Source organism: Carcharhinus amblyrhynchos, chromosome 1 (genome assembly GCF_965287045.1).
Source record: "Carcharhinus amblyrhynchos chromosome 1, sCarAmb.v2.hapA, whole genome shotgun sequence".
Classification (NCBI taxonomy): domain Eukaryota; kingdom Metazoa; phylum Chordata; class Chondrichthyes; order Carcharhiniformes; family Carcharhinidae; genus Carcharhinus; species Carcharhinus amblyrhynchos.
In genome coordinates this window covers 8,742,949-8,764,936 of record NC_137324.1, presented here as the reverse complement: position 1 = coordinate 8,764,936, position 21,988 = coordinate 8,742,949, and the positions used below count along the sequence as shown (strand labels likewise).

At 43.3% G+C, this 21,988-nt stretch overlaps 1 protein-coding gene across 1 annotated transcript in view; it reads left to right on the top strand.

Moving 5' to 3' along the window:
* Positions 1–2,010: 2,010 nt before the first annotated feature.
* Positions 2,011–21,988, top strand: part of m1ap (meiosis 1 associated protein) — a 59,767-nt gene continuing 39,789 nt past the window's right edge. The window contains exons 1-5 of the mRNA XM_080196763.1: positions 2,011–2,250; positions 3,353–3,538; positions 6,511–6,700; positions 9,603–9,736; positions 17,640–17,760. Of these exons, the coding sequence (XP_080052889.1) occupies positions 2,011–2,250; positions 3,353–3,538; positions 6,511–6,700; positions 9,603–9,736; positions 17,640–17,760 (871 nt within the window). The remainder of the gene's footprint in view (positions 2,251–3,352; positions 3,539–6,510; positions 6,701–9,602; positions 9,737–17,639; positions 17,761–21,988) is intronic.

Below are 21,988 nucleotides of genomic sequence, written 5' to 3'. Positions count from 1 at the left end.
AACTGGTCGGCACAACATCGTGGGCCGAAGGGCCTGTTCTGCGCTGTAATGTTCTATGTTCTAATGTTCTATGTTCTATAACCTCATCCAGCACTAAAGTGTCCCAAGACTCTCCAATTCTCCTATTCTAGCCTCTAGTAGGATCTAATTTTAGGGAATTGCCTTCAGCTGCCTGGATCCGAAGACTTGAAATTTCTTGCTAAAACTGCTCTGCCTCTCTACATTTCTCACCTCTTTTGAGAAGCTCCTTAAAACATTAAAAATAAGTGCAGGAGTAGACCATTCAGCCCTTCGAGCCTGCACCACCATTCAATATAATCATGGATGCTCATGCACTTTCAGTATTGTACTCCCACTTTTTCTCCATACCCCTTGATCCCACACCCAGCTCCCTCATGAACATATCTAACAAACTGGCCCCAGCAGGTTTCTGTGGTAGAGAATTCCACAGGTTCACAACTCTCAGGAAGAAGAAGTTCTTCCTCATCTCAGTCCTCAAAGGCTTACCCCTTATTCTTAGACTGTGACCCCTAGTTCTGGACTTTCCCAACATCAGGAACATTCTTCCTGCATCTAGCCTGTCCAGTCCCATCAGGATTTTGTATGTTTCTATGAGGTCCCCTCTCATTCTTCTGAATTCCAGTCAGTACAAGCCCAGCTGATCCATCTTTCTTCATATGTCAGTCCTGCCATTCTGGGAATCAGTCTGGTGAACTTTCGCTGGACTCCCTCAATAGCAAGAATATCCTTCATCAGACAATATGCAAGGTGTGGCTTCACTAAGGCCCTGTTTAACGACCCTGTAAGACATCTTTAATCCTGTACTCAAATCCTCAGTTTATGAAGGCCAGCATGCCATTTGCTTTCCTCACCACCAGCTGTACCTGCGTGCCAACCTTTAGCGGCTGTTCTACCATGACATCCAAGTCACGTTTCACTTCCCCTTTTCCTAAACTGTCACCATTCAGATAATAATTTTCTTTACTGTTTTTACCTCACATTTATCTACATTATGTTGCATTTGCCAAGTACTTGCCCACTCAGTCAACTTGTCCAAGTCACCCTGCAGCCTCTTAGCATCCTCCTCAGAGCACACACTGTCACCCAGGTTAGTGTCATCTGCAAATTTGGAGATATTGCACTCAATTCCTTTGTCCAAATCATTAATATATACTATGAACAGCTGGGGTCCCAGCACTGAACACTGTGGTACTCCACTAGCCACTCTGAAAAGGACTGTCTATTCCCACTGTCTGCTACCTGTCTGCCAACCAGTCCCCTATCCATGTCAATACATTATCCCCAGTACAGAAGCTTTGGTTGTGCTCACTAATCTCTTGTGTGAGACCTTGTCAAAAGCCTTTTGGAAGTCCAGATACACAACATCCACTGGTTCACCCTTGTCCACTCTACTGGTTCACACCCTCAAAAAAATTCCAGGATGTGAAAGCTTACCCCTTTAACCAAGCTTTTGATCCTTTTGGGTGGAATTTCCTCATCCGGGTGTGTTTGTTAGCAGCCCACCATTGGCTTGTGATCCTCCAGCCTCGTTGATGTCTCTCGGGCTTTGCGTGGCTTACACCCTTTGCTGCCTGGAATTTGCTACTAACCATCAGCGGGACCAGAAGATCCTGCTGGTGATGAGGGCAAGAAATTCTGTCCAATATCTCTTTAATGACTCAATATCAATTTGTCTTTGATAATCTCTCAGTGAAAACCTTTGGGATGTTTTAGAGCATTAAAGGCGCTATCTAAGTACAAGTAATAGTGGTGCTCAGCTCCTTTCTTCAATTTTGTTAATATTGATTTTATTTAGCTTTTTAAAGTCAGCAGAAGATAGTGGTAATCAAAGCGAATTAGCACCCATATTTTGTACAGTGTCATTAGAAACAGTTTTGATGAAGGTTTGAACATAGCACCAAAATCTAGAAACTAATCTCATACTGTGTTTTTTCAGCTGTAGGATTGGTGGAACTATAAACATCCATTGCAATGAATTCAGAAAGGTCAATGTCGGAAAACAGGAACAGCTTCAGTAACAAAACCAATTCTACCATCGCTACAAGGCAACCACCCCGCATCCTTGTAGTGGATGTGACACCCCCTTTTTGGTCAGTGATTTGTACAAATCTCTGTGAAGCCCTGGAAAATTTCTTTGCATTGGCCTGCAGTCTAGGAGGGCCGTCTCGTCTGCCTCTGTTCAGTCTGTATGTGGTTCACAACCAACAGGAATGTCTTCTTCCTTTTGTGGTATGTAAGAGTATTAAACCAAGGCAATGCAGCTGGATTTCATTTAGTTGCTTGTCATGTCGTTATTCTGAAATTGTAGCTCTGTTTGAATTTAGAGTTCATAAGGCCAACTCATTAACAGTAATGGTGCAGTTTGTGTCAGGTTATTAGCCAGATGATAATATATTCCACTGCATAAAATCATTATTTCCAGTTGGTCAGAGGCCAGTGCAATATAAATAAACCACAGAATTTGGCTGTACTTTTGATGCACAAACATAAGAAAAAAGTTGGGTTTTCAAGGACTGTTTGAAGTGGAATTTACTGCCTCCAAAAAAATTTCTCTTGTTTTAATTTTTTTTTCTTTGAGGGATGATGAGTTTCTTTTTAGTGAAGGTGAATGAGAATCATTATTGAGAAAAAAGTACAAAGTAGTAACAGATCTGTGGGACTTAGAACAATTAAAAAAGAACGATTGCATGTAATAATAATTCAGAGTTTATCATTTAGCAAATATGGCACTGTATTCAATTAAGGTTTTGAAATTCAACTTGCCGATTATTGTTGAACAGAATTGTTTCCCACGTGTATTTGTCATGGAGTAAATAATGAAGGCAGGTCATTTCAAGACACTGTTAACTTTTGGAGCAACACCGCTAACAGACTGCTTACTCTCGAGGAGGGGAACTGCCTAAAGAAGAGTAGCAAATCTAAATCATACACAAGGATAATATGGAGACTTGTATACTGGACTGTTGCTTGATGTTATATGTGGGTGGCACAGTGGTTAGCACTGCTGCCTCACAACGCCAGGGACTTGGCTTCAATTACTGGCTTGGGTCACTCTCTGTGCAGAGTCTGCACATTTTCTCTATGTCTGTGTGGGTTTCCTTCCTGTGCTCCGGTTTCCTCCCACAGTCGGAAAGGTGTGTTTGTGAGGTGCATTGGCCGTACTAAATTCTTCCTCAGTGTACCCGAACAACTGCCAGAGTGTGGCGACTGGGAGATTTTCACAGTAACTTTATTGCAGTGTTAATGTAAGCGTACTTGTGACAATAATAAAATAAACTTTAAACTTATGATTGGGTCATATTTTAATGTGTATCATCTTCTTCTGCTGCAGCAAGTGAAAGGAAACTTTGCCAGGCTCCACTCCTGTGTTGCTGAATTGAAGTCAATGCCAAAAGAGGGTTGTATACGTGAAAAGCCTGGCTCTTTAAAGCACGCTGTAGAGGATGGCCTCTTACAGTTTAAACAGTACATGAGGCATGTGACAGTGGGAGGATCGCTTAATACCTGCTCTGTAGAGGTACACTGAACTTACATTTGCTATACATGATTTCACGGCCTTTTGGCTGAGATCAAGTGTAGTGTCGGCATGCTGTGCTTGGTTGAAGTCATTAGGTTACATTTTAGCTTCATTTGAAATAATTTTTAAAAGTGGCATCTCAACCTTTTGGTTAAGATACGAATGAGATCAAGCCTTCAAAGAGGTGCAATGCCTCCTCTAATCAGCTTGGATCGTGTAGATCAAGCCCAAGACAGGAGGTGAGAGCCCTGTCTTGTCAGCTTGGATCAGGAATGTCTCAACTTGTCGAGACTCTGAATAGGAGTTGATTTGATTGAGTTGGAATAAAAACAAAACAACAAGGTTGCCAACTCATAAATATTTCAATTGTATATTTTGTGAAAGGGGAAGCTGATACTTTAAAATTTGCCTCACTTGTACTTATCATCACTAAAATTTCCCATGAGATTGATTACAAACTATTTTGACTTTTATAAACGTAGGGGTACTTATTCAATTTAGTGAATAAAGTCAGAGCAACTGATCTACAAGACTGAATACTGGCAAAACAAATTCCACTTTTTTTAGATGGTATTCTGGGACTTTTCCTGATTCCTTATTCTCCCCTCAGTCGTAGAATCCATAGAATCCTACAGTGCAGAAGGATGCCATTCAGCCTATCGAGTCTGCACTGACCACAATCCCACCCAGCCCTTTCCTCATAACCCCATACATTTACCTTAGCTACCACCCCGACACTAAGGGGCAATTTAGCATGGCCAATCCACCTAACCCACACATCTTTGGATATCTTTTCAACACAGCTTCTGACCTGTCCTTAAGTACAGTTTTCTCTTCTATCTTTTTAACGATTTTTGTAGCATTGCTCTGAATTTAACTGTCTTCAAAGTATAAAATCTTTCATATTTTCTTTGCTTCCACTCTTGAGTCAAATGAGAATAACTTTTACCAAGTTTACTTATGGCCTTTCCTTAAGTTGTAAAACCTTTTAATTCCTATTGAAAGTTCACGACTGAACACAAACAAACATCCCTTATCCTCTCATTGTGCTGACTTGTAGCGCATCTTAACTTGGTCATCTCCACTTCAAATGCCTGCTTTTACACCTAGCACCTTTGATGCCTTCAAGCCCTGAAGCCCAGCTGTCTGCCATTTAATTAAATTAGTCTCATACACACTCATAGAACCCACAATTCTGCTTCACAGAATACTGCGGAAATATATAAAAAAAAATTTCTCCTTCACAGTGTATAGATTGATGTTGGGTGGTTCTATTCCAAGGAAAACTACCCCAACCTATCCAATCTTGCCTCAACCAAAATTTCCCAATTCTGGCACCATTCTCAGAAATCTCCTGTGATTTGATTTATTATTGTCACATATATTAGTATACAGTGAAAAATACTGTTTCTTGCATGCTATACAGACAAAGCATACCGTTCATAGAGAAGGAAACGAGAGAGTGCAGAATATAGTGTCACAGTTGTACTAGGGTGTAAAGAAAGCAACTTAGTGCGTGTCAGGTCCATTCAGAAGCCTAATGGCAGCAGGGAAGGAGCTGTTCTTGAGTCGGTTGGTACATGACCTCAGACTTTTGTACCTTTTTTCTGATGAAGAAGATGGAAGAGAGAATGTCAGGGTGTGTGGGGTCTTTAATTATGCTGGCTGCTTTGCCGAGGCAGCAGGAAGTTTAGACAAAGTCAGTGGATGGGAGGCTGGTTTGCGTGATGGATTGGGCCAAATTCACAATCGTTTGTAGTTTCTTGCAATTTTGGGCCGAGCAGCAACCATACCAAGGTGTGAAACAACCAGCATTCTCTCCACTGCAATCACATCTTTCCTGTAATGTAGTGCCAGAATGGTACACAGTACTCAGGTTATGTTTAAACTGATGTATAACCTCTGTGCTTTTATGTTTTATTAGCTGATGCATAAAATATGGTATTTGTCTTCTTAACCACCGTATCGACTTGCCCGGTTACCTTTAAGGATCTCTGGATGTACAATCCAAAGTCTATTCCTTCACACCACTCAGTATCCTACCATTTATTATATAGTCCCTTGTTGCAGCTTCAAAAAGATATTAGCTCACATTTTTTCCAGATTGAACTTCATTTTTCACTTTTTTGCCCAACTGACCACATCATTTATATCTCCCTGCAGCCTAAGGCTTCCTTCCTCACTGTCAACTGCATGGCCAACTACATAGCTACAAAAAGCGAGGGACTTGAATACAGAGCCTGGCAGATCCCTATTGGTATCAACCTTCCCGTCTCAAAAACATCTGTCAACTATTACATGTAGGGTTTGAAGGGCAGAATGGCCTACTCCTGCTTTTATGTTATGTGTTTCTTTCCTTCCAGCCATTTACTCAATTTTGGATTCAATTAAATCTAGTAATTTAAGTTGCCTTGGCAGTCTGCTATGCTAAAGGCAGCACCTGGGCCGTATAAATCTGAGACTCAAAGTAGATGCAAAAGCAGAAGAACACATAGCAGCACTTGCCAGCATTGTGGAGAGAACCGACCTTTGGTTTGTGCTGGGTGAGCCCTTAATAACCAGTGCAATTGTTGGGCATTTTAACAGCCACACTGCATTTGACCTAACAAAGTGGAGTGAATCAGCCAGATGTATCACTCCTGCAGCAACGTTTGCATGGGTGAATGTTGCGTGATAACAAGATTGGCCTCATTTGTGATGTTGGAATGATTTGATGATGTTCTCTGTCTTCAAACCTCTACACATGAAGGATGGTCAGTTGGGTTCTGGGGCATGGCCAGCACCCATGGAATTGCATCTCAACAAGACGCAGTGTCTTCGAGAGGTGATGGGAATATTTAAGGAGGAATATCATGAAACCAAGTAATTGAAGGTAGTGATTAAATGCAGTTCCAGAAAACAAAATGCAGGAGCAAATATTAATGAATTAAATATTAAACTTTAATAACCTTTGTTTATTTCTACCTTTTCAGATTACCGTACTCACCAGCCAGCCTGGGAAACAAGTGGTGAAGCAGCTAGAGTCAGGTCTCAGTGAAACAGATTTAGTCAGCGTTAGGAGATTGCAGGTGTTGCATATCTCTAGATGTAACCCAATGAATTTGCTGGACATGACATGGAACACACAGTCAGATTTACCTAGTGAAGAAAATAATTTTGATGGTCTGTATCTTTATCTCAAGTGATGCATTCTTGTTTATAGTTTTTTTTTGCTTATGAAATTGTTAAATCAGAGGTCTTTGTCCCCATGAAAAACTAAACACAAAGACCCTCCAGCTCTGACCCCATCCACCATCTTCAAAACACTCCCCATGCTCATCCATGCCACGTCATGGTGGGCATGACCCAGCTCCATGTTTCCTCATGTCCTATATCAGGCTCTGCCCTTTCACACACTCCTTAAGCCTGCTATGCCATTTCTGCCTCTCCACCCATTCCTTCAGACCCCTTATGCCCCCCATGCTATGCAATTCCCCTTCCTCCCAATTCCTAGGTTCATTTATGCCCCCAATGCCAGGTTCTGGCACTTCCATTCCCACTGATCCACTGTAAACCTTCCAGAACCAATAAACACCACAGTGTAAAGAGGAAAAAAAACTTTGAAAAAATATAGCCCATTGACTCTTACGAAAAACAGCTTATAAAAGTGTCGATCATCCAGATCCTTTTACGTTTCAAAAATCACAAACCACAAGCACTTAAAACCACTTGAATTATTTCAACAAATAACTGCAGTGAACAGCGTCTGAACTTTTGATCAAAAAATGTTTCCTCTGGGGAAGATGCTGTTCTGTTATTCTAATAGATGTCTGAGCTCTCAGCCAAGCCTCATTTCAAATGTTTTTAAACCTACCTTTTGAAAGGTCTCCTTGTGCACATTAGGATTCACAAGTAATCTAAGAGACCATGAGCCCCAACTGTTTAAAAACCTGGCACCACCCCTTGAAAGTTACAGAGCAGTAGGCAATACCTATCTTTTCAATGGAACCAGCTAGTCAGGAGTGTTGGATGCAGGCTTCTGACAGGAAGCTTACACCCTTTAAAGGCACACTGGAAAATCGCACAGCCCAGGAATAGGGTCAGGAATTCTGGGAATTGGACCCACCCATCACTTTTAAAGGGCTCCCAAGTCATCCCAATTTGGAGAAAATCCAAGCCATAATATCTTGCATCAGAGATTGGTTTGTATTATTTCAGGGAAGTCTACAAACAAAATTACAAATTAATTATGGATAAGGAAAGCAATTTGATTCATGTTAATTTATTCATCTAGAAAAATGTTAATCTCTCCTAATTGTTTCTGAATGATTCAAAGTTTTCTCCAACTCTCTATCTGGGAGATTGTTTCTCAATTTGAACAGTAGTTTACACTACAGAGGTGTTTCTTACATTTTCTTTGCTGTCAAAGATAACCATGCCCACAGGATGCAAGATGCGCTATCTGCTTTTCATTGACAAGATAATTTTACAACGGCACACTGCCTGCTGTCCTCAGTCCCAGTGACAATGATTGCATTGTTTGTGCAAAGTGGACCATTCATAGAAGTCCCTTAGCTGATTCAAACGTTTACCAGACTTAAAGATGCATCCTCAACGTCACCTGATGGAGAGAACGGCGAAATTAATCTTCGCTACCATGACTGGATTGTGGATCACCCAATGTCATCAAGAAAATATTTGCTTGCTAACTGTTAGTAAATGGTGTTATAAGAACATAAGAACTAGGAGCAGGAATAAGCCATCTGGCTCCTTGAATCTGCTCCGCCATTCAATAAGATCATGACTGATCATTTTGTGGGCTCAGCTCCACTTACCTGCCCACTCACCATAACCCTTAATTCCTTTACTGTTCAAAAATGTATCCATCCTTGCCTTAAAAACATTCAATAAGGTAGCCTCAACTCCTTCACTGGGCAGGGAATTCCACATTCACAACCCTTTGGGTGAAGAAGTTCATAGAACATAGAACATTACAGCGCAGAACAGGCCCTTCGGCCCACGATGTTGCGCCGACCAGTTAAAAAACAATGACCCTCTAACCTAAACCAATCCCTTTTCATCCATAAACCTATCCACGGATCTCTTAAACGCCCCCAAACTAGGCACATTTACAACTGCAGCAGGCAGGGCATTCCAATCCCTCACCACCCTCTGGGTAAAGAACCTACCCCTGACATCCGTCCTATAACTACCTCCCCTTAATTTAAAGCCATGCCCCCTCGTGCTAGCTTTCTCCATCCGAGGAAAAAGGCTATCACTGTCCACCCTATCTAAACCTCTAATCATCTTATATGTTTCAATAAGGTCTCCTCTTAGCTGCCTTCTTTCTAACGAAAACAACCTCAAATCCCTCAGTCTCTCCTCATAGGACCTTCCCTCCATACCAGGCAACATCCTGGTAAACCTCCTCTGCACCCTCTCCAATGCCTCCACATCCTTCCTATAATGTGGGGACCAGAACTGTACACAATACTCCAAGTGCGGCCGCACCAGAGTTGTGTACAGTTGCAACATGACGCTGTGACTCCTAAATTCAATCCCCCTACCAATAAACGCCAAGACACCGTATGCCTTCTTAACAACCTTATCTACTTGATTCCCTACTTTCAGGGATCTATGTACACATACACCTAGATCCCTCTGTTCATCCACACTATTCAGAGTCCTCCCGTTAGCCCTATACTCAACTCAGTCCTAAACTCAACTCAGTTCCTCCTCAACTCAGTCTTAAATCTGCTCCCCCTTATTTTGAGGCCATGCCTCTTAGTTCTAGTTTCACCTGCCAGTGGAAACAACCTTCTATCTTATCCCCTTCATAATTTTATATGTTTCTATAAGATCTCCCCTCATTCTTCTGAATTCTAATGAATATAGCCCCAGTCTACTCAGTGTCTGCTCATAAGCCAACCCTCTCAACTCCGGAATCAACCTAGTGAATCTCCTCTGCATCCCCTCTAGTGCCAGAAAGGAGACCAAAGTTATGTTATAGATATTTATTGAAAAGTGATTCTCGCTGCAGTTGCTGCAGTTACTTATTTAATGGATGCCTTTTTTTGCTGTGCAGAATGCTCCTTCCTGGGAACAGATATCGATCTGCAGACGGTTGAGAATGACACAATCAGCCTGGATAGTTTCTTCAAGAGTTGGTTACACAATCATGGAACGGATAAGGAGCACCTCCATTTGCTGCTTCCAGCAGTACATCTTCCCAGCTCTACAGGAAGAAGTAATCTGTGCTATGGGTGATAACTAGGAAAATAAGCTGATTAAAGCTTCCTTTAAATGTTTTCTCCCTATTGTGAAGCAGTTCATAGTTTCAAGTCATGGTACAGTTGGCAAGGACAGTGTGTGACTGGACTGTAACAGGCGATAGGACCATGACTCAATCCCTAAATTGCACTTGAGTATGGAAGGAGGCCATTCAGCCCATCAAGCCGACGCATCAAGCTTGCACTGACAACAATACCACCATATCCCCGTAACCCCACATATTTACCCTGCTGATCCCTCCAAAACTAGAATCAATTTAGCATGGCCAATCAGCTTAACTCGCACATCTTTGGACTGTGGGAGGAATCCAGAGCATCTGGAGAAAACCCACGCAGATACAGGGAGAATGTCCAGACCCCACACAGGCAGTGACCCCAGCCGGGAATCAAACGCAAGTCCCTGATGCTGTGAGGCAGCAGTGCTAACCACTGTGCCACCATGCCACCCAGTTAGTTGAACATAAGGTTAGAAAATGTATCGGATTGAAAATAGCTGTGGAAAAGGGCAGTGCACAATCAAGCATAAAAATATTTGAGGAGGGCTAAATTTAGTGAACTGAAAGCCCAGACAGGTGGGATCAAAAATTGGTAAGTGAAAAAATAATTGAACAATAGGAAGCCTTCAAAGAAGAGATTGTTCGAGTAAAGAGAAGACATATTCCTGTGAGGGAGAAAGGAAGGGCATCCCATGATAGAGTTCAGTAAAGGTACAGAAGTTAAATGAGACAAAAAGCTGATGACAGTCATAAGTTCACAATACAATAGAGAACCCAGTTGAATAAAGAAAGAGTGGAGGAGATCTAGAACAGGGCAAAGAGAGATTATAAGAATAGTTTAGAGACTAACATAAAAGCAAGTGCAAGGACAGAGAGCCTTGGGGATGTATGCCCACAGAACTTGGAGGTGGAAGGACTAGTTGAATTCATATCATGATTCTTTCATCCCCATTGATGTAGAAAGCAAGAGTGTAAAAGCAAGGAGGTAATACTAAACCTTGAAAACTACTGGTTAGGACTCAGTTGGCATATTGGGCATAATTTTACTGCCTTTGAAGAATCAAAAGTGGATTTCAATCTCACTGGTGATGTGCACTGGAGTTGGCAAATTAATAGGGCACCTCTGGAAGCATTTTCCAATTAACTAAAAATGGTAGACAGAGCAGGCTCCCAGCTGTCCCAGTGTGAGGGCCCTCAGTAGAACCGGCCGCTACTACTACAGGCAGAGGAATATGAGGGGTGCCTCCAGAATGAAGATATGTGAAATGTTTCAAATGATTGGTGGTGACATCTGCCACGCCATCATTGCTGAAAGTGGGAACCCTCCACAAGATGGACAATGTCTGGAGCGGCACGGTGATTTTTGATTTAATTTACTATTGTCACATGTATTAATATACAGTGAAGAGTATTGTTTCCTGCACGCTATACTGACAAAGCATACCATACACAGGGAAGGAAAGGAGAGAGTGCAGAATGTATTGTTACAGTCATAGCTAGGGTGTGGAGAAAGATTAGCTTAATGCAATGTAGGTCCATTCAAAAGTCTGATGGCAGCAGGGAAGAAGCTGTTCTTGAGTTGGTTGGTACGTGATCTCAGACTTTTGGATCTTTTCCCTGACAGAAGAAGGTGGAAGAGCGTATGTCCAGGGTACATGAAGTCATTAATTATGTTGACTGCTTTTCTGATGCAGGGGAAGTGTCAATAGATGGGAGGCTGGTTTGCATGATGGACTAGGCTTCATTCACTACGCTTGTAATTTCTTGCAGTCTTGGATAGAGCAGAAGCCATACCAAGCTGAGATACAACAAGAAAGACTACTTTCTATGGTGCATCTGTATCTGCTAATCTCAATCCGATAAATTTTCTAACCTTATGGTGAGAGTTGTAGCGGACGTGCCAAATTTCCTTGGTCTTCCAAGAAAGTAGAGGCATTGATGGGCTTTCTTAACTATAGTGTCAGCATGGGGGACCAGAACAGATTGTTAGTGATCTGGACACCTAAAAACTTGAAGCTCTCAACTATTTCTACTTTGTCCCCATTGATGTAGACAGTGATAGTGCAGTGGTTAGCACTGTTGCCTCACAGACCCGGGTTCAATTCCCGGCTTGGGTCACTGCCTGTGTGGAGTTCGTGTGTTCTCCTCCGGGTTTCCTCCAGGTGCCCCAGTTTCCTCCTATTGTCCAAAAGATGTGCTGGTGAGGTGCATTGGCAATGCTAGATTCTCCCTCAGTGTACCCAAGCAGGTACTGGAGTCTAGTGAGTGGGGGATCTTCACAGTAACTTCATTGCAGTGTAAATGTAAGCCTACTTGTGACTAATAAGTAAACGTTTTAAAAAAACTATCCCTGTGACAATAGCAGTTCCAAGGTGGGTGGATGGGAAGAGAATAAATAAAGATGGCTTCACTGACACCAGCTGCAACCTAGTGCCCAATAGGTACTGTTAGGATCCTGGTGCCAGGTGGTCAGTTTCAAACCACAAATTCACCAGGAGGTGAGAACAAATCGAGTGGCTAACCCAACGCATTATTATGAAAATTTCTCTGCATCTAAAGCTGTTTCTGAGATCCTGCCTCTGTTCTACAATGTCTTTAAGGGATACCAGCATGATATCATGAGAAGGAAAATATGTCCTGTGATATTTTTCAACACCCTCGTGGTGGGATTCGTCACGAAGGTTTGACAGCCCAGCCAGAAGTCCACTGACTTTTGATGGAATCAGTCAATCCTGATAGTGGGCGGGACCGTTAGGGCAGAATTTTCCCAGAAAATGACGAATTGTCACAATGGTGAGAAAACCAGAGTGATCCGTGCCAGTATGTCTGGCATGGGCTGGACCACACTGCAATTGTCCCACACTTAGTCATTTTTTGAGAGAGTGGTGAGCTGTGCACCAGTCCTGGGAGAGGTGGGACCTAAACACGCTGGTGAGCCTGGCTGCAAAGCTCTTGGATGCCGTTTAAAAGGCTGTCCCAATTTTACAATGCACTGGAAGACCCCCTCCCTGCCCCCTTGGACATCGGGGCACCTCCCTCATCTGTGGCATGTTTCCCTATTCCCTTTCTCACATGGATTGTTAGCATTGGGGTGTTCCCGATGGGACCCCCTTCCTGGGCCCTAACATGCCTCCCCCCCCGCCTCATGATCCACCCTTTCCTGCCCTCCCTTTATGCCCCACCCCTTCATGCAGCTTGTCATAGCATTCACTGCATAGCCCCCCCATTCAGGCTCCACTTCCACTCAGGACCTTGGCAGTGCCCAACTGGCATTGCCAGTGTGCCAGGTGGGCACTGCTAAGTGGGCACTTCCCCGCCCTGTCCCACACTAAAATGTTATTTTAAATGTGCTAATTGGCGTTGCAGCCTTTCTAGGCAAGAACCAGTTTGCACCAGTAGAAGGGAACTGGGACTGGCAAACAGTTTGGCGGTGGGCGCAGAGCCCATTTTTAGGCCTGTATGCAATTTACCTGGATTAGCGCAATCTGCGCCAGGCATAGCGATGTTGGAAAATCTCCTCATAATTTCATTTTTGCTTTGAGCAGAGCGCACACACACACTCACACCCACACAGCTGTGATAGCTTCAAACTATTCATAACTGTTATCTCATGTCGAGTCTAAATAAATGAACCCACAACGTGAATACCAAATCCCATATCAAGGATTGGTGCTTGTGTCTCGCACATTGAATACATCCAAAGTATATCATTAAAATAACACAGCAACTTCTTGTGTTCATTCTGGGCACCGAAGGAATATCAAGGCTAAGGATCAAGTTTTTCGAGGAAGTGACAAAGATGATTGATGAGGGTAGGGCAGTGGATGTTGTCTATATGGACTTCCGTAAGGCCTTTGACAAGGTCCCTCCTGGCAGACTGGTGCAGAAGGTGAAGTCGCGTGGGATCAGAGGTGAGCTGGCAAGGTGGATACAAAACGGGCTCGGTCGAAGAAGACAGAGTGTAGCAGTGGAAGGATGTGTTTCTGAATGGAGGGCTGTGACAAGTGACGTTCCTCAGAGATCAGTATTGGGACATTTGCTGTTTGCAATATATATAAACGATTTGGAGGAAAATGTAACTGAATTGATTAGCAAGTTTGCGGATGACACAAAGGTTTGTGGATTTGCGGATAGCGATGAGGACCATCAGAGGATACAGCAAGATATAGATCAGTTGGAGACTTGGGCAGAGAGATGGCAGATGGAGTTTAATCCGGACAAATGTGAGATAATGCATTTTGGAAGGTCTAATATAGATAGAAAATATACAGTAAATGGCAGAACCCATTTAGGCAAAGGGATCTGGGTGTGCAGGTACACAGGTGGAGGAGGTAGTCAAGAAGGCATACGCATGCTTGCCTTCTCAGCTGGGGTATTGAGTTTAAAAATTAGCAAGTCATGTTGCAGCTTTATAGAACCTTAATTAGACCTCACTTGGAATATAGTTTTCAATTCTGGTTGCTACACTACTAGAAGGATGTGGAGGCTTTGGAGAGGGTACAGAAAAGATTGACCAGGATATTGCCTGGTATAGAGGGCGTTAGCTATGAGGAGAGGTTGGAGGAACTTGGTTTGTTTTCAGTGGAATGATGGAGGTTGAGGGGAGACCTGATAGAAGTCTATAAAATTATGAGAGGCATGGACAGATTGGATAGTCAGAAGCTTTTTCCCAGGGTGGAAGAGTTAATTACTAGGGGGCATAGGTTTAAGGTACGAGGGGTAAAATTTAAAGGAGATGTATGAGGCAATTTTTTACACAGAGAGTTGTGGGTGTCTGGAACTCGTTGCCGGGGGAGGTAGTGAAAGTGAATATAGTCGTAACTTTTAAGGGCCATCTTGTCAAATACATGAATAGTGAATAGAGGTACACGGTCGCCGTAAGGGTAGGGGGTTTTAGTTAAGTAGGGTAGCATGGTTGGTGTAGGCCTGAGGGTCGAAGGGCTTGTTCTTGTGCTGTACTTTTCTTGTTCTTGAAGTTTTGATTTGATTTATTATTGTCACATGTATTAACACAGTTAATACATTTTTTCTTGAGCACTATACAGGCAAAACATACCATTCATAGGGAAGGGAACGAGAGTGTGCAGAATATAGTTTTACAGTCGTAGCTAGGGTGTAGAGAAAGATCAACTTAATGTAAGGTAAGCCCATTCTGAAGTCTGACAGCAGTAGGGAAGAAGCTGTTCTTGAATCGGTTGGTACATGACTTCAGACTTTTGTATCTTTTTCCCGAAGGAAGAAGGTGGAAGATAGAATGCATGGGGTCCTTAATTATGCTGGCTGCTTTGCTGAGACAGTGAGGAGTTTGCCAGATTCAATGGATGGAAGGCTGGTTTGTGTGATGGATTGGGCTACATTCATAACCTTTTGTAGTTCCTTGCAGTCCTGGACAGAGCAGGAGCCATACCAAGCTGTGGTAGAACCAGAAATAATGCTTTCTATGGTGCATCTGTAAAAGTTGGTGACAGTTGTAGCTGACATGCCAAATTTTCTTAGTTTTCTGAGAAAGTAGTGATATTGGTGAGCTCTCTTAACTATAGTGTTAGCATTGGAGGACCAGGACAGGTTGCTAGTAATCTGAACACCTGAAAATGTGACGCTCTCGACCCTTTCTATTTTGTTCCCCATTGATGTAAACAGGGGCATGTTCTCCTTTACGCTTCCTGAAGTCGATGACAATCTCCTTTGTTTTGTTGACATTGGGGGAGAGATTATTGTTGCTGCACCAGTTCACCAGATTTTCTGTCTCATTCCTGTACTTTATCTCGTCATTGTTTGAGATCCAACCCAATACGGTAGTATTGTCAACAAACTTGAAAATCAAATTAGAGGGGAATTTGGCTACACAGTTATAGGTGTATAAGGAGTATAATAGCGGGTTGAGAACACAGCCTTATGGGGCACTGGTGTTGAGGATGATTGTGGAGGAGATGTTGCCTATCATTAATGATCGGTATCTGTGAGTTAGGAAGTTCAGAATCCAGTCACAGAAGGAGGTGCCAAGGCCCAGGCCCCAAGAGTTTGGGGATGACTGAGCTGTAGTCAATAAGTAGGAGTCTGACATAGGTGTCCACGTTATCGAGGTATTCCAGGGTTGAGTGCAGGGCCAGGGAAATGGCGTCTATATTGACCTGTTGCACAGTAGGTAAACTGTAGTGGATCCGGGCAGGCCGGGAGGCTGGAATTGATTTGTGCCATGACTAACCTTTCGAAGAACTTCATAATAATGGATGTCAGAGCCACCGGCCGATAGTAATTAAGGTATGCTGCTTGGTTTTTTTTTTAGGTATCGGGATCATGGTTGTCTTTTTGAAGCAGATGGGGACCTCAAATTGTTGTAAAGAGAGGTTGAAGATGTCTGTGAATACCTCTGCCAGCCGATCCACGTAGGATCTGAGTGCACACCCGGGTACCCAATCTGGGCCAGTTGCTTTCCATGGGTTGACGTTCAAGAAAGCTGCTCTGACACCTGCACTGGTGACCCCAGATACAAATTTTTCCAGGGTGGAGGGCATGCCCTCGCTATCCTGTTGTTCAAAACGGGCATAAAATGCATTGAGCTCATCAGGGAGGGGTGTGTTGGAGCTTTCATCTTGTAGCCTTTTATATCTTGCAGACCTTGCCGTAGTCGGCAGGGTCGATATGGCTAGCCTGGGACTCTAGCCTGGTCCAGTATTGTTTTTTGACATCTTTGATGGATGTCCTTAGATTGTATCTGGTTTTCTTGCTCAGGTCAGTGTCGCCTGACTTGAACACCTCAGACCTGGACTTCAGCAAGCAGTGGATATCCCTGTTCATACATGGTTTCCCATTGGGGAACACACAGATTTGCTTCTTTGGCACATAGTCTTCTACACACTTACTAATGAACTCATTTGCTGTACTCGTTCAGGCTGTTTGCAGAGTTTTTAAATACTGACCAGTTCACTGACTCCAAGCAGCCCCGTAGGAGATTATCCAATTCCTCAGACCAACATTGTACGACTCTCTGATGGACTCTGCCGTTTCAGTTTTTGCTTGTAAGCCAGGAGCAGGAGCACAGCCTTGTGGTCTGGTTTGCCAAAATGTGGGCGGGCTATGGAGTGGTAGGCATATTTGATATTTGTGTAGCAGTGGTCTAGGTTGTTTGGGCTTCTGGTGGAGCAGGAGACATGTTGGTGGTAACTTGGTAGTACGCTCTTGAGCTTGGCCTGCTTGAAGGCCCTGGCCATGATGAACAAGGCATCAGGATGTCTCATTTCAAGGCTATTCGTACTGGTATATATTTTGTCCAGTGCAATCTTCACGTCCGCGTGGGGTGGGATGTAAACTGCCATCAGGATAATGGAGGTGAACTCCCACAGAAGTTAGGAGGGGTGGCATTTTAGCATCAGGTATTCTAGGTCTGGGGAGCAGAAAGTTGCCAGCATTGCTACATCTAGGCACCACGAGGTGTTGATTAGGAAGCAGACCCCACTTCCCCTACCTTTGCCTGAGGCTGCTGTATGGTCCATTCAATGGATTGAGAAGCCCTCTGGTTACAGGGCACTGTCCATTGACGCAGGAGTGAGCCATGTCTCCGTGAAACAGAGTAGACAGCAGTCCCTCAGTTCTCTTTGGAAAGTGAGGCTGGCTCTAAGTTTGTCCAGTTTGTTTTGCAAGCAGTAAGCTGGGGAAACGGGCCTTGAGACCACGTTGCTTCACTCTCGCCTGCAGGCTACAGGTTTTCCACGCTTCCTGGAGTGTCTGCTTCTTTTCGAGCCTGGGAGACGGTGGGATTGGCTTGCGGTGTTAAGGGCATGGTTGTGTTCAATGAGATTCTTCACTTTGGTCGGATGGAGGATCTGTTGCTTGCAGTTCCTGCGTCGCTTGATGGGTCTATGCAGTTGGGTGTTCCGGGTCACTATCGGGCTGCGTTTTGCCTTCGCCGGTCAGTGGATATCCGGACCACGCTCCAGTGTGGACGGATCGAAGGCTGGTAAGTGGATAATATTCCTGGGGTCATGGTCACGGATGAGCCTGTGTATCGGGGTCCACTGGCTTGCTGCCAGTTCGGGCTCAAATAGATTTATTCGAACCGTAACAGGGAGCTTCAGTAAAGTGAGAAATTGGAGAAATTGGGTTGTTTTCCTTAGGAAAAAGAAGGTGATGAGGAGATTTTATAGAGATGTACAAAATCATGAAAGGTTTTGATAGGGTAAATAAAGAGAAACTTTTTCCAATCGCAGGAGGGCCAGAGAAAACAGGCAAATTGGAAAGCACATGCAATGGAAGCAGATTCAATAGCAAAATTCAAGAAATAATTGGATAAATAGTTCAAGTGAAATAATTTACAGGGTCATAAGGAAAGAGCAGGGAAGTGAGATTAATTGGATAGCTATAGCAAAGAATGGCTTTCTCTGTGCTGCATCATCTATGATTCTAAGGATGATGCTAGAAATGACCTCTGCATTTCAGGGCAAGGGAATAGAAAATATTCAGCTGGAAACAATTTCTAAACAACGTCGAGAGAAATTGCAATTGTGTAGTTGTCAGCTGAAGACGAGTTTTATTGCCAGGCTGTGATGTACTCTCTCGATCAATGTTAACCTTCTGGCTCTTAACACATAAATAATATTCACTTGGCAAGCTACTCCTCATGGAACCATATCCCAACATAAGCCAACTTCTGTAAAAGAGGAAGATGAAAAGGAACAAAGATGACACTTGGCTCTCACGAATATTAGTTTTGAAACGATGATCATTTATACTTGAGTTTGCAGTGACCTTTCTTAGATTGATGATGTTTTCTTCAGTTGACAAACTTAAAAATAATAATCAGTTCTACATCGTACTGGCGTTAGAGATTCCATCCCTGGCACGAATCCCACTGCTGACAAGCACAATCAGAGATTCAGGGCGTATTATGGCTGTATCTCCAGTTTATTGCTGGTGCTCAGGGACTCCATATTGCAGTGGAGCTCTGGAGAATGATCCCTCTGGGAGAATTCTTAAACCTAGAAAACATACAACTGCCTCACTCAAAGTCAGATGCTTAGTTTATTAACACGTGTCCAATTTGTGGTAAACATAAGCAATTGTTATGTGTGTGTAAATCCAACTACATAATTTCATAGCAAACTCCCTACTGTTGTTGATTATGTATGCCTTCTATGGCTACACCACACAAAAGTTTGGCAGTCACTTAAAGCATTTTTGGCAGTACAATGAATTCATGTGACTATAATTGTAACCGCGTGCTGATTACCCTGAGATCTTTAATATCTCTTTTGAAAGTATTATAATTAATAGCACAACCAGCCAGTGTCATATAGTACAGAAAAGAAGCTAATCCTATTCTTGGCTCCTGTAGTAAAACAATGGGATCCCTCAGCTGAGTGTGAAAGTTGAATAGAAAATATGATTGATTTCAATTAAGTTTTATTTTGATCTTTGTAATTGGCTCTATTCAGACCTCTTGATTCATTACAAGAACATAAGAGGTAAGAGCAATGGTTGATCATTCAGCCCCTCGATCCGCCACTCAATCCAATCATCTTCTGCATGTCAACTGCCTTGAATCCCATCCCTGGAAGATCAATCATAGTTTTGAATGTATTCAGCGATGGAGCATCCAGAACCCAATAGAGTGGCTAATTCCAAGGATTCACAATTCTCTGAGTGTAGAAATTTCTCCTTGTCTCTGAGTGCATGCCTCCATGTTCTAGATTCCCCATCTAGGTGAAACATCCTCTCATTGCTTACTCTGTCAAGCCTCTTCAGAATCCTGTATGTTTTAACAGGATCAACTTTCATTCTTCTCAACTCCAGCTATTCAGCCTGTTGTCATAGGACAACTCTCTCATTCCAGGAATCAATTTAAAGAACGTTTGATGTATGACCCCCAAGAGAAGTATATCCCTCCTTAGATAAGGGGAACAGAACAGCACATACTACTACATACAGGTATAGTCTCACCAAAGATCTATGTAATTGTAGGAAGATTTCCTTATTCTTGTTCTCCAATCCCCTTGCAATAAAGGCCAACATGACATTTGCCTTTCTAATTGTTTGCTGTATTTATATGCAAACTTTCTGTGTTACCTGTACGCTCAAAGCTCTCTCTCTGATCATCAACATTTCAAAGTTTCACATTTTTAAAAAATATTCTGTTTTTCTATCCTTACTAACTTAGCCTTCTCCACATTCTATTTGATCTGCCACTTTTGTCCAGTCACTTAACTGTTGCAGCCTCTTGATTCATTATAAGAACATAAGAGATGAGAGCAATAGTGGACCATTCAATCTCTTGGTCCGCCATTGAAACAATCATGGATAATCTACTGCCTCAACTGCCTTGATTCCCATCCCTGGAAGATCAATCTCAGTCTTGAATGTATTCAACGATGGAGCATCCAGAGCCCAATAGAGTGGCCAATTCCAAGGATTCACAATTCTCTGAGTGTAGAAATTTCTCCTCGTCTCAGTCAGAAATGATGGACCCCTTATCTGAGTGAAGACAAAAAGGACAATACTGGATAAAGCTAGAGTCCCAGGCTAGCAACACTGATGACCACCACCCCCCCAACTATGGCAAGGTCTGCAGGACATAACAGGCTACAGGATGAAGGCATGTAAAGTCACCAGCTCAATGCATTCTGCGCCTGTTTTGAGCAAGAGGTCAGCAGGAGCATGCCCTCCATCCTGGAAGCCCTGGATGAACCTGTATCTGGGGTCACCATTGCAGATGTCAGAGCAGCTTTCTTGAAGGTCAACCCACAGAAGACAACAGGCCCGGATGGGGTTCCCGGGCATGCCCTCAGATTCTGCGCGGATCAGGTGGCGGAGGTATTCACAGACATCTTCAACATCTCTTCACAACAATCTGAGGTCCCCATCTGCTTCAAGGAGGTGACCATCATCCCAGTATCTAAGAAAACCCAAGCAGCGTGTCTTAATGACTATCGGCCAGTGGCTCTGATATCCATCATTATGATGTGTTTCAAAAGGTTAGTCATTGCATGAATCAGTTCCAGGCTCCCGGACTACCTGGATTCACTACAGTTTGCCTACCGCCACATCAGATCTACAGCAGATGCCATTTCCCTGGCCCTGCACTCAACCCTGGAATACCTAGATAACAAGGACACCTATGTCAGATTCCTATTTATTGACTACAGCTCAGCCTTCAACACTATTATTCCCACGAAACCCATCTCCAAATTCCGTGGCCTAGGCCTTGGCACCTCCCTCTGCGACTGAGTCCTGAACTTCCTAACTCACAGACATCAATCAGTAAGGATAAGCAACAACACCTCCTCACGATCATCCTCATCTCCGGTGCCCCACAAGGCTGTGTTCTCAGCCTGCTGCTTATACTCCTTTTCCCCCAAGACTGTACAGCCAAATTCCCCTCCAATTCGATTTTCAAATTTGCTGACAACACAACCATAGTGCGTCGGATCTCAAACAATGTTGAGACAGAATACAGGAATGAGGTAGAGAATCTGATGAACTAGTGCAGCAACAATAATCTTTCCCTTAACATCAACAAAACGAAGGAGATTGTCATCGTGTTCAGGAAGCGTAAAGGAGAACACGCTTCTGTCTACATCAATGAGGATGATATAGAAAGGGTCAAGAGCTTCAGGTTTTTAGGTGTCCAGATCACCAGCAACCTGTCCTGGTCCCCCCATGCTGACACTATAGTTATGAAAGCCCACCAACACCTCTACTTTTCAGAAGACAAAGGAAATTTGGCGTGTCAACTATGATTCTCACCAACTTTTACAGGTGCTCCGTAGAAAGCATTCTTTCTGGTTCTACCACAGCTTGGTATGGCTCTTGTTCCGCCCAAGATTGCAAGGAACAAAAAAGGTCATGAATGTAGCCCAATCCATCACGCAAACCAGCCTCCCATTCACTGCGTCTGTTTACATTTCCTGCTGCCTCGGCAAAGCAGCCAGCATAATTCAGAGCCCCAAGGTCCCCAGACATTCTCTCTTCCACCTTCTTCCTTTGGGAAAAAGATACAAAAGTCAGGTCACGTACCAACCACCCAAAAACAGCTTCTTCCCTGCTGCTGTCGGACTTTTGATTGGACTTACCTTGCATTAAGTTGATCTATTTCTACACCCTAGCTATGACTGTAATACTACATTCTACACCATCTCATTTCCTTATCAATGAATGGTATGTTTTGTCTGTATAGCACGCAAGAAATAATA